The following is a 16367-nucleotide window of genomic DNA, read 5'->3' on the forward strand; positions in this document are numbered from 1 at the left end:
ATACGCTAGTGTGTACCTGGGCATCTATTATACCACCTGTAGAAACAGGTCTGTGAGGCTTTATATTGTACAACCGATGATTTGGTTTCAGGTAACAATACTAAACTCAGGATTTAGTCAAGACATCTGTAAATGTTTAAGTTTCACTAACTTAAATTTAAATGTGGTAATTTAGGTTTATTATGAAATTGGAATTTAACGTGTTTCTTTGGGAGGGATCAAAAAAATTTTTTTTTAAACAATAATAGCTAACATTTATTGAATACTTTCCTTGGGCCAGTTTCAAAAGTTGTACGTGCATGATGATCTCACCTATTCTTCACGACAAACATAGGTTCTATTATTATCACGCCCATTTTACAGATAAGGAAATTAAGGCACAAAGAAAGATTAGATTAATAAATAACCTGCTTAAGGTCACACGGTCAATAAGGAGATAAAGGTGGAATCTACTGTTTATTTACATTAAAACTGACATTTGAAAAAAAAAGTATCCATTCATTTAAAATTCATTTTGGTCAATTAATTTTTTGTTGAATGCCTATTATGTACAAAGTACTGATTTAAACTAATAAACTGGTTAATATAAGTGTTACAAATATAAATATCACTATTCAAAACATCTTTTTGTGGGATATACACACATAATAAAAGATGTACTTTCAAATTAAGTTTTGTTATTTCAAAAATACCTCCTTTAAAACAGAAGGAAATAAATTCTAAAATCACTAATTTCAATGCATTAACTATTTCAAAATTCACTGGAATACTGGAAGGTTACTTGCTGCAAGCTGGACGCCTGTGAAAATCAACCTGGACTTCAGAGGGACATCTACATTGATAAATATGCATCCATTTAATTAATTACAGTGCAAGTTACATACATTTATATAAAAAAGTACAAGGATGAGAGGAGTTTTTCATGGGAGGTGGTGAGCTGCCATGGCATCTGCTTCTCTTGATTTCCAAAGCAGGGCCTGTTTGAGAGCACTGATTTTCTCACCAAGTTCAGCTAGTGAGTAGTTCTGTTGAGGTGGTTGAACTTTTCTTCTTTTGCCAGAAAAGTTTACAGGTTGAAAATACTCAGGAGAGATGCCTTCCAATTCAAGGATTTTATCCTCAAGTTTTTTAATTCTCTGATAAATGTTTCTTGGCACTGGACCACCTGCCTGCAACCGCAAGTGAGCCTCAATATTTTGTAGCCGTTCTTCTACAGCCTGATTACCACAATCTCGGAGCATGCTGCTTGGTTTATGACCTGACCCTTGAATTCCTTCAGGTTGAGCCTGTGGTCCATATGTATTCACAACTCTAGAAACTTTTACATGACTTTTAAATCCGGGGTATGGGGTGAAAACAGCATCAGTTCTTGCACAACTATTTTCTTGATTATAATCAATAACACTGCAAAATTCCCTGACGTAGTTTTCATTGATTTCTGCTTGCTTTCTTTCAATAAGTGCAGATATTCATCTGTCAATTTCTGCTTTTCCAGACTTTATTTGAACTACTTCTGGATCAAAATGGATCTGTGCCTTTTTCACATCTCCTAAATCAGTCTTTGTGCTTTTCTTCCTCCTGTAGGTTGCCAATGGGAAATGTGGCCTCTACTTCATTCTTGTTCCGTTTCTGCTTTTCCTATCTCTTCAGCAACAGTTGTATTCTCCTCTTTAATTAGAGGCTGAAGTTTCGCTAAAAAAGGCTGTACATATAAAATGTGTTGCTCAAGAGCTCTAAAGAGTAAAGCAGGCTGGAATGCAGAGAGGCTCTGGAGCTTGTTCCAATCGATTGTAATTTCCACCACATCATCTCTGAAATTAAGTTGCCCAGCCAGGGTATGCAGGGAGCGAAAGATTTCGAACAGCACCTCTTGGGAGAGGTTGGGGCTGTAGCTCTGCTCCAGGCTCCTGCCACCGACGCACGGGCGACTAGGCTCAGCGGCAGCAGCCATGGCACCTTGGCAGGCCGCCCCCAACTCCACAGAGCAGCGCTCACAACCCCACCCCTTCCCCTCTTCTCAGGATCAAATTTTTAAATGAGGGGTTTCAAATACGTAATTAATACTTGTGGCAGGGGCTAATACAATAGTGGTGGCAGCAAACAGCGGAAGGAAATCAAGAAGCATTTCAAAGGTGGACTCAACAGGATTTTATTAGGGCAATGAGAGAGGGAAAGAGTCAAGTCGCTTCTGTGGTTTTGGGTGTGAAAGGCTATGTGGTGGTTTCCAAGGTGGCCACAAATTCCTTGCTACTCCTACCACTGAGTTAAGGTCTATTCCTTTCCCCTCGAATCTGGAGCTGGCTTAGTGACTCAACTAACTAATGGAATGTGGAGGAAGGACGCTACATAACCTCTGGGGCTAGACCAGAAAGTAACCAAGCAGGCCGTGTTTGATGAAATAGGAGTCCAAGCTGAGCCTCACCTTCAAGCGGCCTAGCCTGGGCACTGATGTGAGTAAAAACCCGCAGATGATTCCACCTTGATGAATTTTTACAGCAAGATACATGAAAGGATAAGTAGTCATAAAACACGCATTATTTGGCCTTCTCATCTGGTGCTTGTTGTCATGCAGAAGTCTATTTCAAACACTGAGTTCAATAGGTGGGAAGGCGGAGTATGTTGATAGAAAAGTAGGGATTAGAAATTTGCCCCAAAGCGTGTACATCCCCTCCCCCCAAATTTCCATCCCTATGACCACTAATGGGCAGAAGACAGCAGCACTTAGGTACTCGAGCCATTTGGAAGTGCACCCTGGGATTCCAGTAGATTCAGAATAGGCACCAATATAAATTTGAAAGAGAAATTTACTGTGAATAACGGCAGAATGATCTTTTTTCCAAAAGTTATGCAATTATGTTACTCCCCCCCCCCATTTCACCTGTAAGAGAAATACAATGAAGGGTGTAAAAAACTGATATGAACAGAAAATTTTTGAAATTTTATCTTAGTCCAATGCCCAGACCTCAACAGCCCTAAACACAACTAAATATGCTAGCAGATCTATATGGTAACTTTTTATTGTAAAAGGTAAACTGAGTTTATCTGAACATTCATTCCTATATGCCCATATTATAGGTTTTTTTAATTTAACCAGCACTGTTGAAGTATAAATTATATACACAACAAAATTCCATGATTTTAACCCTTTGCGGTCATATTAAATTTGGACATGGGTGTCGTACTGGTCGGAATTAAGAGCTTTCAGAGAAGTTATGAACTGATACATGAATAAATAGAGTTAAGATTCGTACGGTTCCTTGCTGTGGCGGCTGAGAGCAGACATACGACCAGAACAGTAAAAAAGCTTTGGTGGCTGAGAGTAGACAAACGACCACAAAGGGTTAAGTGTGAAGTTCAGAAGTTTTGGTAAATGTATACAGTTTGGTAACTACTGCCACATTCAATATAAGGAACATTTCAATCACCTCAAAATATTCATTTCACAACCCGTTTCCCAGCGCCAGCCCCCAGCAACCTCTGATCTGCTTTCTGTTATGAGTTTTGACTTTTCTAGGTTTGCATATCATGTAGTTATACAGTGCATGCTCTTGTGTCTGGCTTCTTTCACTCGGCATTATGTTTTTTTAATATTCATCCATGTTGTTGCATTTATCAAGTCGTGCCTTCTCATTACTTAGTAGTATTTTAACATATGGATATATCACAATTTCTTTAGCCCACTCACCTGCTGAATGGTATTTGTGTTATTTCTATTTTTGGCTATTGTGAGTAAAGCTGCCACGAAAACTTGAGTGCAAAACTTATATTTTTTGGGGGTAAAATATTTAGGAATGAGGAACTATGCTTTTATAACTTATAAATATTTGTCTTCTCTGTGTAAATTATCCTGAAAAAAAGTGAAAAATACATTTGTAAGTCATATTCCATAATAAAATTTAATCAGCAGATATGTTGTAAGACAATTGAAGAATTCATAAATTTTCCAGCCTTAAAGAGTCACAGTCACATACATTCAACGTGTTCCAAGATAATGCTTAATAGTATGTAGGAAGACACTACTCCTTACAAACTTCAATATACTACAGATTAAAAAAACAACACACATTCATATTATTATGTGAACAAAAAAGCCACATTAAGAATTTTGCTGTGATTTTCTCTTAAAAGTAAATATGAGTTGCAGAATCTCTAATTTAAAAAGAGTGCAACTTCAACTAGTCCATTTTATAAGAAAAATATATTTATAAGATGCCTACGTTTCTCACACTCATAACAGTTATTTTATGTTTGCTTTAATTAAAGAAGGAAAATATTTATCACCAAATGAGAAACACTTCCTACATTCATAACATCCTCAGGACTTTTTTTTTAGTTTAAATTTCCATATAGAACTCTCTGGAATAGAATATTTTTAATATCAGAATCTATGCTTATAAGGTTTCACATTCAAAAGTACAGAGAATCCCAACATTAACAAATCCTAGTTTTACAAAAATCAAAATTACAACTTAGATGTCCCTTATTGAAATAACAGTGATGGAGAGTTAATAACCACAGGCAATCACTGAATTGTAGCATCTTCAGAGATTAAGAAAATTTCAAGTGTTCCTAAATACCTATCATTATAAAAATAAAAAGAGTATTTACAATATTATGATTTCTACAGCAAGATACATACATACAAACACTATGATTAAAGAAACTTCAGTAATGACAAAGTAAAAGTTTTACCTTCATTTCAGGTTGCTTCCTAAAATTACTAATAAGCACACTCTCATTGAATTAATGAAAATATATTTATCCCACAACACATTTTTGTGGCAGAAACAAATTTTTTAAAAATATAAGAAATAAAAAAGAGAAGTTCCCTGATACAAATTACAAATTTAGATTCCCTTAACTCAATACAGGAAACCCAATGTCATATTTTGTAAACTAGTCATATAAAATTATTCTAAAAGTATAACCAATGGACTCTGACAAGCTGCCACCTCACCTCCCATGACTGACAACATCCAACAGAAACCCGTGGTACTTAGAACACATTTCACCACTCGCCAGGGAGGCAGGCTCCAGAGTGAAGACTGGGGCTCAAAACAAAGATAACTAACTGCCACACTGTGGCGACGGTGCCAGCCAGTGGAATGGAGCACACGTTCTGTGTCCCCAAGCCCCAGGACAGCTGCTTCACCTCCATCAATGCACCCAGTCCCTTGGATGGCGAAGAACTTCCAGAATTTCTGCCTCTTTGGAGTTCTCTGAGGGTGAATGCATGTACTCCCATCTATGTACACCCAAACAGAAGCAAAAAAATGTAATAAATAAATGATACACATACCTCTTTACTTAAATATAAAATTCTAAAATATAAAATTCTAAAAGTAAAAAATGTCTCATACCTCTCTGTCTCCACTGTGCCTAATGTGCCTTTCACCCACTAGGCTTTTTAAAAATTCTTGTTGCTAAAGAAATAAAGTTTCTTAATTCCTGAGCACACTTTGGCTACTATCCCAGAAGCAAAATATACTTTTACTATAAACCAGGGTTTTGTAAAGTTCTAACCCCAGATGATCCATGGGCCAACTCTTTTTAGCTTCACACTTACACATTTATTTTGTTACTTTCTATTTATGGCGACAATACTGGTTTGCCTTTTAAAATAAATTCTCTCTCAGAAAAAATAATATAAAATTAAAGTAAACAATACATCAGATAGTATACAGATATGGTCAGAATGTTTAAGCTGTGGTATGAAATCTGGCAAACACTGGTTTAGACCTTTTCCTGTAAAGGGCCACACAAATACTTTAGCCTTTGTGGGGCCACATATGGTCTCTTGCATATTCTTTTGTTTTTAATAAATCCTTTAAAAAATGTAAAATCCTTCTCAGCTTAAGGGTCATACAAAAGCACACAAGTGGACTTGGATTTATCCTGTAGCCTTAAGTTTGCAGACCCCCTGGTATAGGCTATAAGCTAAAAGTGACCTGTTGGGTTAATGTTATTCAACTGAGCAAGGCAGTGATTTCTAATCCACCCACAGCTGCTGGGAATCTGCATTATAATTAGCGGCGAGCAGTGATCAGGCTGACTACCAGAGGCCTTAAGGAACTCATCTCTACTTTTCATTTTCATCTCATCTCTACAGTGGCAGGAATACCTAACAGTGATGTGCGTGGGCTTCTAGCCGACAACATGAGATCCCAAAATGTTAAACAAGGATAGAGCCAATGCCATTGTGAAGGCAGTGACAACCACAGAGGGTATCGATTTCACAAGGCTAGATCAGAACAGCAGAATGAGGCAAGGCAGACTGTCAATGACAGCCAATAGTCCATTCTTATTTGGACATTTAAACTCATGGAGGGAAAAAAAGATTCTAGCTCTTATAAAACAATGGTAATTTTGTTTTGTTTTCTGATCTTTTCTATTTCAGTCTGGACATATATCATTCTCATTTTCTTAAAGGCAACAAGGTCATTTATAGATCCTTATTAACCTAATAGCACCACCGTACATATATCTGTCTGTAAAATTCCCCACACAGATGCAGTTGCCCTCCAGGAAGCTAGCTCAGCACAGCGGCATGGAAAGCAGAGAGAATGCTGTGCACCTGAAATGATCCCTCATACTTTCAAACCAGCTTACTACTTCACACTAGAGAGTAAGACATTTCCTCACAAGTGCCATAATATCTAAATAAAATTAAGTTTTAAAAACTGGTATGTTCAAATAAATAGCTCTTCCTAGAAAACTACCAACTAGGGAAGATAATCTGGCCCCCCAGGCACCATCATTCCCCGTCCTCTCTCTCCCTCCCTCCCTCCCTCCTTTCCCTGCTCTCACACACGAAGGTCTATCATTCATCCTGACTTCCCTGAAAATACCCAATTTGATTTTCCTTAATTATATAACTGATTTTCTTATAAAATCAGCAAAGTCAAAACCAGTGAAGTCTTTGGGTAAGACACCTGCAGTGTTAACATTCATATTTGGTGGGGCTTGGGGTGGGGGAATAATTATTACGAGTTATTCTTACCGGGCAGTCAGAGGTAAAGACATCAAGATGCTTTCAATCCTGGATCCCGGAGTGAAGAGGCCAAACTTCGTACCCCGATCATACAGCAGGTTAAATTCCACATACCTGACATAAAAACATCGAACAACAGTAAAGGTCAGCTAAGTAAAATCTTTCATAAGACTAGCCCATAATGAATATTTAAAGAGGGGGGGATTCTTACCCGCCCCCCCCAATAGCTGGAACTGGCACAAGTCTACATACAGTCAGTTGAGTTTTCTCCATCTGGACAGGCATAAATAAAGAGGTATTCTATCCAACAAACAATAGGACATAGATTTGCCTCCAACACAGAGCGGTTATAAAATAAGAAGGTTGTTTCCCAATAAATAAAAAGAATGAGCACAAAGCTGAGAACCTGAAGGCATGACAATCGTGAAAAAGAAATGGTTCAGCTCCTGCTGGCCCTCCCCCATAGTCCGAGATAGTTCAGAGTCGAAGACTTCATTTCACTGCCTATAACTCACATGTACTAATACAGGGTAACAATCTTGTAATTAAAAGACCAAAGGCAAATAACAGCAATCTATTAATATTTACTAATATGTTCTAGATATTCCCTTTTATTGAGGTAGTTAACAGCATTAACAAGCGGTGATATAAATTGGCCTTCCTGCAGATTCATAGCAATCATAATAAAAGGTAGTGGTTGAGTTGCAGTGTTCAATTTTATTTTCTTAGAAAAATATTCTTAGCATCAACGTAAACTTGGTTGAGTGCATTAGATTTCCATTAACTGCCAGAGTCAGACCTAAACTCTGTCTAGCTTAAAAATCTGTGATAGCCTTTAACATCATGGGGTCCTACGTAAAAGGGTCTCTTCTCCCCAATTTCAAAACAGTAAGTTCTACTACCCAAAATAATTTAGAATGATCCATAAATCTGAAAACGTCAAGAAAGAGCACCCCTTTCAGATCATTTCTCAACTTAGAAACTACTCTCGTAGTCTAAACTTCCTCAGATACTCTTTTTTATCCACTGCTTACTGTCTTGAATCACACATAGGAGAAATTATCTCCTAGAATCCCAGAGTACTTCAATTTTTAGAAAGCGTTCTTGTGTGTGGAAACTTGCCAAAGGCTCTGAGAAAACTTAAATAAATTATATCCATGAATCCCTTTCTAGGCCTCACCTTTATTTATCATTGATTGAATTTTGCACACTAATAACTATTTAATACCTTCTGTCTGTTTCAAAATATAATTTAAGTGAATCTTCTTAACTTCTTCCTAAGACCATAGAAAAGAACTTCAGTCTCTCAGCCCTTTTCCATCCCTGCCTGAGAATACCTTCCTGAACCATGATGTTTAAGGAATGGCTGTGGTTCTCTAATTTGCATTGATGTCTTTATCAAAGACCCTTGTGAGGAGTTCCCCAAAAGAGCTTTCTGTAGGAGCCCCTGCAGCTTTCTTTTTTGAGTGAATCATGCCCCTTTCTCTACACTAGCCTCTCTGACTCCCACCAGGTTTTGCTCAGATCTGATCTTTCTGATTCTTTCCATACATAAATTCCCTCTGAGGTACCTGTGAACTATGGACTTAAACCATTCCCTTCCATTTAACTGATGCCTGAATTTTATCCTGTTTCCCTTTCTCAAAACACAACAAAACGACAGTAAGTTAAAGATCTTTAGTTTCTGATCTCCTATGAAAAAAAAAGACAGACTGTAAGACTTGAAGTTTAAGGTCTTGGGAGAGGATGGTAACAACTGAGGGCAAGACACTACATGAATGTGCAAATGAGACTGAAAAGTCAGAAAGGAGGCAGCCTGACCTCTGTAGGGGAAATTGTTTTGGGGGCAGGAGGAGGTAGGGAAGAGTAACCTCTGAAGAAGACAGATAGAGCTGTAAATGCAGTAAGAAAGTGAAGACAGTGCTGATAACTGCAGAAGAGCTGGGGTTATCTTTAGCCCCCGAGTTTACTGCCATCTTAAGGCCCAGAGATAAGGGTGGTAGAAGGAGGCTCTCCTTGAAGGCCAGTCACCCACCACACCTCAGAAAATTAATCTAACACCCCACATTTCTAACTCAAAAAACACACAACATGCAATGATACATACAAGTGAAACCTCAAAATATCTTGTCATTAAATGAAAATAAAAACAAAAAAAAAACCCCAAAATACATTATTCTTATGTCCAAGAAGTTTTAAAGGCTTCATCTCATTAGTGTTCACAAAACCTGCCAGCTTTACATGTGAAATCTTATGCAAAACTAGAACATTGTACTTTCCATAGCATTTGCTTTTTTCTTTTTAAATTATCCTCTTAGCTATCCTTTCCCCACTGAACTGTGAGCTTGTTTTCACAAGTCCATGTTACGCTCACCTTTGCATCCAGCACAGAGCCTAGCTGCAAGGGACACATGATAAATGTGAAGTGAAAAAAAAAGAGAAGTAAAGGTGTATTTGAGAAATCATAGGAACAACAATAAAAATATGTCCCAAAACAGATGCATTGTGAAAGAAATTCCTTAGAAGAAAAGTTAATCGCCCGGCCGGGCTTGGCTCAGCGGTTGAGCGTCGACCTAGGATCCAGGGGATCGGGGTTCGATTCCCGGTCAGGGCACATGCCCGGGTTGCGGGCTCAATCAATGACTTTCTCATCATTGATGTTTCTGTCTCTCTCTCTCCCTCTCCTTTCCTCTCTCTGAAATCAATAAAGATATATTTAAAAAAAAAAAAAAAAAGAAGAAGAAGAAAAGTTAATCAACTCATTTTCCCATGTTTATAAACAGGGACCAGACAGCACAGGCAGTCACGAGGAAAAATAAACACAAACATTTATCTTTAGACTTGGAGCATTATTTAAGTGGAACTTTTCTGGCACTAGCCTTACCTTCTTAAGTACCCAAAGATTCATATGCCTGAGACAGAATGAAAACAAATGAGAAAACCCATTTTATAGCCATGGACCAGTAGTATATATGCAATAAAGATGGCAATGAGCCCGGCTGGCGTGGCTCAGCAGTTGAGCATTGACTATGCATGATCCAGATCTCGGTTCAATTCCTGGTCAGGACACATGCCCGGGTTTTGGGCTCCATCCCCAGTAGGGGGTACACAGGAGGCAGCTGATTAATGACTTATCATTGATGTTTCTATCTCTCTCTCTCCCTTCCTCTCTCTGAACTCAATACAAAGATATATTTAAAAAAAATAAAAAGATGGCAATAAGAAACTCATGTGAGCTGGAGAAGTGGATAATTTGGAGCTGATTCACAAGTATACCCCAGCTAAAGATAATATCACGACTATCACCCAAGTGAGCTCACCAAGCTCAATGCACAGAGCAGACTGCAAGTTTTGAAGTCATGATAAACTGGTTCCACATCTGGGATCTTTATTTACCAGCTGTGTAATCTTGGGCAAGGAACTTGCCTTTCTAAGTTTTATCATCTATAAAATGATAATGATTATACCAACCTAACAAGTTTGTGGAGAAAAAGATGCAAACTGCCTCATATATGGGTTGGCACACAGTAAGGACTCCATAACTAGTAAATATTATCATTGAGTGTAAATAATTCCTAAAATTATCTTCATTTAAAGAACTTCCATGAAACATTAACGATGAATGAAAAAAGGTGTGATTCCAAATTTACAAAGCAGCAAAAATATTCAATGATACCCACTATCTTGGCAGAAGGGTGGAGGGTATTGCTTAAAGACTAACTAAAAGAAATCAGCTGAATTAAATTCAGCAAGTATTACCACATGCCTACTATGAATCTCTGATGTAGACGAATGAAATACACTTTGCTCTTTCTATACTATATTACACAATGTTCTTTTATTCATTTAATATTCATCTAGTTATGAAAAGAAATTAGGGTATTAACACAACTCTGACAATACACCACCCACTGTTACTACAGCTGCTCCACCTCCCCCCAGTTCTACAATGAGCCGGTTTATTCCCCTCGATCACTCACCGTCCTCTCCGGAGCTGCTGCCACAGCTTCTCCTGAGGGGTGAATGAGTCATCACAGTGCTTTTTCACAAGAGGAATATAAGACGGAACGACAGTCTGGGCACAGCTCTGCACAAACTGAAACACCTCCTCCTTGGATGGAGAGTCAAGGTCATCAAAAAAGATACCCCCAATGCCCCTGCGCTCCCCACGATGGGCTATAAAAAAGTAATCGTCACACCTGGAAAACAGAGCAAGGCCAAATCAGGGATCAAAGGGGGAAAAAACAGAGGCACGAAAATCAGTGTGAGTGTTTCCACTTAGAGCACCATCCTTGACTAATGCCAGCAGTGTCCTTACTCTTTGTCCAACTATGAAAACGAAACTAGGGCTTTAGATTTCCTGCAGTTAGCACCAATGTCCATCTAAAGCATACGGACTCTTATGGCCTTTAATGAAAAAATAAATAAACAGCCCAGTTTTAATACTGTATTTCTTGAAACAAATGATGCTGCTGCCTTCAGAAGCAATTTATGCCTAGACTCCAGTTCACATCTACCAAAGACCCTGGGTCTCCTCACTACTCGTTTTTGTTTTAATTAGAGACAAAGTGTCCAGTTCCACCTTTCTCCTAGTCCAACATTTCTGGTACATTTGCATCTGTCCCTAACAGTTCTCCTACTCTTCCTATGCTCTCATACATTCCCATGGCAACAAAGACACAAGTCTCATCTGGAATGAGGATTTATATCCTACCAGAGGATTAAAAAGCCTTGGATTCGCAAGCGTAAATCACCTTAAAGTTAATACTCTAAATCATTTGGAATAAAAAAAGATGCTGTTACGCAATTTTTATTGCAGACATTCAAATATTCCTAAGTCAATAACTTATGAAAACCATTTAAAACTGGTATCCCACTTCTGGTGGGTGAAGAAAACAGTTCAACCTTCATATGCTAAAAAAGGTATTTAGTAAGGAACAGAATGTACTTTAAATATCATGACAAGTTCAATACCTTTACCTACCATTTTTTAAATTTAGGGTAGAGATCTGGGCCATGCCGGTCACAAGTCTCCTTTAGAGTTCTGTGAAAATGGACAGCATCCTCTTGGTTCAAGTACGTAGGAGTAAGGTCACTTCCCCCACCAAACCACCAATGCTTGTTACCTACCAAATCAAGACATGTAAATATGACCTGGACTCTGGACTTTGAGATGCATCACACTACTCTATTAGCAAACAATTTATCGGCTTACTTTATTAAGCATGAAATGGGTGATAAACAAAAAACTTTCAAATGGGCCCTGGCCGGGTAGCTCAGCTGGTGAGAGAGTCATTCGGATACGCCAATGTTGCAGGTTCAATCTCCAGTTGGGGCACATACAAGAATCAACCAATAATGAATAAATAAGTGGAACAAACAAATTGATCTCTTTTTTTCTCTCCCTCCTCCCCTCCTCTCTCTTTTACCTCCTTCCCTCTTCCTTTCTCTAAATAAAACAAAATATTTTTCAACTGAATTTAGCTCTGCATGGCCCGTAAGGCCTGGGTAGGAAAGAAGAGGAGGTAGGAAATTAAAATAGGAGAGAGTAGAACCAGTCAGGGAAATGAAACACATGGCAGGGAATGATCAAACACCACACAGGTGGACCAGACAGTGGATTTTAACTCTGGCTGCATATTAAAACCACATGAGAAGCTTAAAATGCCGCTGGTGGTCACAATTTAAAAAAACAACAAACAAACAAAAAATAAGTATCTGGCTCAGGGATCTATAGCTTATTTAAAAAAACAAAAACAGGAGACTCTTATGCTCCCTGTATTGCCACTGTCTTCCCTTTCCCCTAAAAAGGGTAAAAACACTTGCTGAAGGAGACAACTTACCATTTGAGAATAACTATTTCATGTGCTTAGTTAGGTCTATAGGTTGTCAGTACCAGTTACCAGTTTTTAAACCTTAAAAGGTTGACTCAAACTAAGTGGCTTCAAAATGAAAAGTTAAATACACTGACTTCAAATGCCATCACCTAGAGACACCAACAGGAATGGCTTGGCACTGCACAGGTGCTCTGACCCAGGAAGCAGGAGACCTAGGCCAGAACTATACCTGCATAATGAGGCAGGATCAACTGCACCCCATCTCATGATGCACTGGTGACTGGCAAAGCTTTGCATGTGGAAGATATTTTCCAAAAGCAAATTCTCAATTTCAACTTAACCTTGCACACATCAGGTTTTCCTTTGGCTGTAATGAGTTTATACTTGCAAAGAACCATGTGTGCACTTTAAGTTCAGGTTCATTAAACCATTCCCTCTGTATTGGAGGAAATATGGAGGAGGTCAGAGACCAGTTAATACCATTTTTATTTTTCATGTCCAGTGCATAATTCATTACACCTCCCAAGGAACAAGCCGTCATATGCCTCCTGAAAAATCTAGTTAAGACTATATTTATTCTTTCTCGCTACTAGATATTATGTCTTCTAACCTGTTTTAAAATACACATTTGGCACAGAAGTACTTTCCACAGCTCTAAACACACTTACCATCGGCTTCTTCTACTTCAAAGTATCTGTAGTTGAAATGGAAAGTAGGAGCGTGAGGATTCTTGGGGTGGATAACAGAGCTCACACCCATAGCAGAAAATGGCAATTTACCTGGAAAGTAAAACACACAGTGAGTTGCCCTCAATCACCTTGCTTGATATAAAGTACCTCCAACATGCTTTCTGGACCAATTTTCAAGGGCCGCTTTTTAATTTGTCTAAAATATAATTTTAAAAAAAGGAATTGTGAACGTGCTTATCGGGCATATGCACCCAAATGGCTTTTTACAGAAGCAATATTTATTTTATAAATAAAACTTGTGGGGAAAAGCAGTTTGCAGCAACTACGAAAGGCTTTTGAGACTGGTTTACCATCTTTAGTCTTCAGATTTTTTCCTCTGTTTCTCATTTGCTTTGCTGCTTCCTCAGAAAGATGTCCATGAACAACAGAAACGCTCACCCCGGCCTTTTCAAAAACGCGCCCATCTTGAAGTACACAGCTGATGCCCCCACCTCCTGTTTATAGAAATGTAAAATGAGGAGAGAATGAAAAGCTGAAAACAAAGTGCAAAACTGAAAACAACCCTTGCACGACACAGGGGACTAGGAGTTATTTTCCTCCTCTATTTTCTATAATATCTGTATATTTATAATTTTCAGGTACCATAAAATTAGATAATTAGCTTAGCTTTATTACATCTGCTGCTGATGGTAGGCAAATATTATCTCCCCAAATCACCAAACTGAATATTTCTCCTACATTTTTATGTCATCATCTAAAATAAATCACTGGAACATTTTCACTTTAAATACTACTGCTTTGGTTATGATATATGAGAGAAAACTAAGGTTAAAAACAGAAATGGGTATATTTGAAGACTGTTCTATTATTATGGAATTTAAGAGCTCCATATTGTTTCAATTGTTCTTGGGGTTTGCCTTTTCATTTTGTTTACAGGCAACTGAGAAACAGTAGATATTCGATAACTTAGGGGATTTGGAAGCCTAAACTGAGTGAGACAAACAGTAACATTTAGGTCTATGAGCTTTACTATTAGTAACCCTTCTGTGCGTTTTTAAGACACTAGAATTACCACCAAAGCGACTGCTTCATAAAGGTTCATGTTTGAGTTGTTTTATCTCTAAGACTTTTTCGAGCTGGATGGGACATAAAATGATCCAGTACAACTGTGGATTTCAAATGAGAAAACTGAAGCACAAAAAGGCAAACACCTTCTCCAAGAACACACAGCTGGAGGGTGGCCGGGTTTGGCTCAGTGCTCTCTATGTATCAGACAATATTTTAAGCACTTACATGTATTTATCTCATTTAATCCTTACAATACCCCCATATATTATTTCATAGCTGAGGAAATAGAGGCACACAAAAAAGGCTAAAGAACTTCTGAAGGTCACACAGCTAGTCTAGTAGTTGAGGTTTTGTGTCCTGGTTCAACGGTCTTCACTTGAAAACACTACAAGATGGAAAACACTGAAAACCAGCTTTAACTTCACGTAATATAAACGTGACAGTATCATAGCCCAAAACCAGCTGATGAGAAGTTGCTGTGGGGAAGTCAGAAATCCTTCAAGTTTATGACCAAAGTGTCACTGTACTGTACGAAAAATGTCACGAATATATAAGAACTGGGTTGTAATACTGAGGCATTTGCCACTGGAAGGAAAGACTATACCAGCAGAAAATCAGACTGGTGCATTTTGTAGAACTACCGACAAACCAATCCAATATCTCTTGTGCAACTCGGGGAAGCAACACAGTGACACAGTGACACCCTTAGCTGGGGGGGCCTGGCTGGCACTTGGAAAAGGGGAGTCAAGTTTCTCTTCCCATCTCCAAAGGAGGGGAAGGCATAACCGCACCAAGAGAAAGAGATGAAATATGGGGGAAATCTACGCTCAATTACAAAGCTGGACATCCACGCTTGTTGGCTAAAATACCCCTAAGACTTCTACGAGAAACGCCATTATAAAACTGCAACGATTTGGAAACGCCCAGTACTAGTGCCAGCACAGCTGGTTCCCCGCCCGCAAGAAGAGGCCTGAAGGCCGTTTCGGCGTCAATGTCTCCCTCGGGCAGGTAACCCCTTCCCACCGCGCCCCTATGCCGAGTCGGCCGCCTGAAGCCCCGCCCTTCTGCCCGTCTTCACCCCCGGCGCCGGCCTCACCTTCCTTCCTCTCCCACCGGTCCACGGCGAAGCGGGCGCCCCCGTCAACCTGGGCCAGCGCCTGGCACACCTGGGCCTGGGTCTCCAGGATCAGCAGCTCCATCCTGGTCTTCATGTCGTCCGGCCTCCTCCGCAGCTCGCGCAGGTCGGTCACGGGCGAGGCCATGAAGCAGCGGCAGCGGCGGGCCAGCTCGTCCTCCTCCCCCGGCCGCCCGGGCGAGGGGCTCCGCGCCCCGGGGCTCTTGGGCACCATCTCCGCCCGCTCTGCGTGCCCGAAGGCGGCAGCCGCCAGCCCCGCCAGCCCCGCCAGCGCCGCGGCCAGCCGGGCCCCGCGCCGCCGCCCGCCCCCCGCCGGCGCGCCGAGCCCCAGCCCCAGCCCCAGCCCCAGCCCCAGCCCCAGCCCGCGGCTCTGCGACGCGCCGGCGCCGCCGGGGGGGCGGCAGAGGCGTCCGGCCGCGCCGCGCACGGACCACGCGCGCAGCTCCCCGCAGCGGCCCCGCGCCGCGCGCCAGCAGGGGCCGGCGCCCAGCCTGCCCAGGTGCAAGGCCATGTTCCCGCGCTGTCAACCCGGGCTGTGCCCGCGTCGGGGAGATGGGCCCCTGAACCCCGCGGGAGCCCGGAGCCCGCGACCGGCGCGGAAACGAGGAACCTTAGGCGGAGTGTCCCTGCGGAGTCGCGCTCCCCGA

At 40.4% G+C, this 16367-nt stretch overlaps 1 protein-coding gene and 1 pseudogene across 2 annotated transcripts; both read right to left on the reverse strand.

The window, feature by feature from the left end:
- Nucleotides 1–790: 790 nt before the first annotated feature.
- LOC308557420 (MAP3K12-binding inhibitory protein 1 pseudogene) lies at nt 791–1951 on the reverse strand (annotated as a pseudogene). Its single transcript has one exon. The product of its transcript is annotated as an MAP3K12-binding inhibitory protein 1 pseudogene (transcript).
- A 1926-nt stretch (nt 1952–3877) lies between these two features.
- CPOX (coproporphyrinogen oxidase) lies at nt 3878–16322 on the reverse strand. The gene is made up of 7 exons (XM_081137926.1): nt 15682–16322; nt 13868–14011; nt 13497–13607; nt 11976–12117; nt 10972–11190; nt 7001–7105; nt 3878–5245 (listed from the first exon to the last, which is right to left on the reverse strand). The coding sequence occupies exons 1-7, from the start codon at nt 16229–16231 to the stop codon at nt 5158–5160; spliced, it is 1359 nt and encodes a 452-aa protein (XP_080994052.1). The 5' UTR covers nt 16232–16322; the 3' UTR covers nt 3878–5157.
- Between the last annotated feature and the right edge of the window lie 45 nt (nt 16323–16367).

Source organism: Miniopterus schreibersii, assembly GCF_964146895.1.
Source record: "Miniopterus schreibersii genome assembly, chromosome: 5".
NCBI classification, from domain to species: domain Eukaryota; kingdom Metazoa; phylum Chordata; class Mammalia; order Chiroptera; family Miniopteridae; genus Miniopterus; species Miniopterus schreibersii.

Coding starts and splice junctions, on each gene's coding strand:
- CPOX (XM_081137926.1), bottom strand. CDS start 16,231: ATGGCCTTGCACCTGGGCAGGCTGGGCGCCGGCCCCTGCTGGCGCGCG. Junction 12,118..13,496: donor TGAAGTAGAAGAAGCCGATG/GTAAGTGTGTTT, acceptor TTGATTTGGTAG/GTAACAAGCATTGGTGGTTT. Junction 11,191..11,975: donor TACCCTAAATTTAAAAAATG/GTAGGTAAAGGT, acceptor TCTGTTTTCCAG/GTGTGACGATTACTTTTTTA.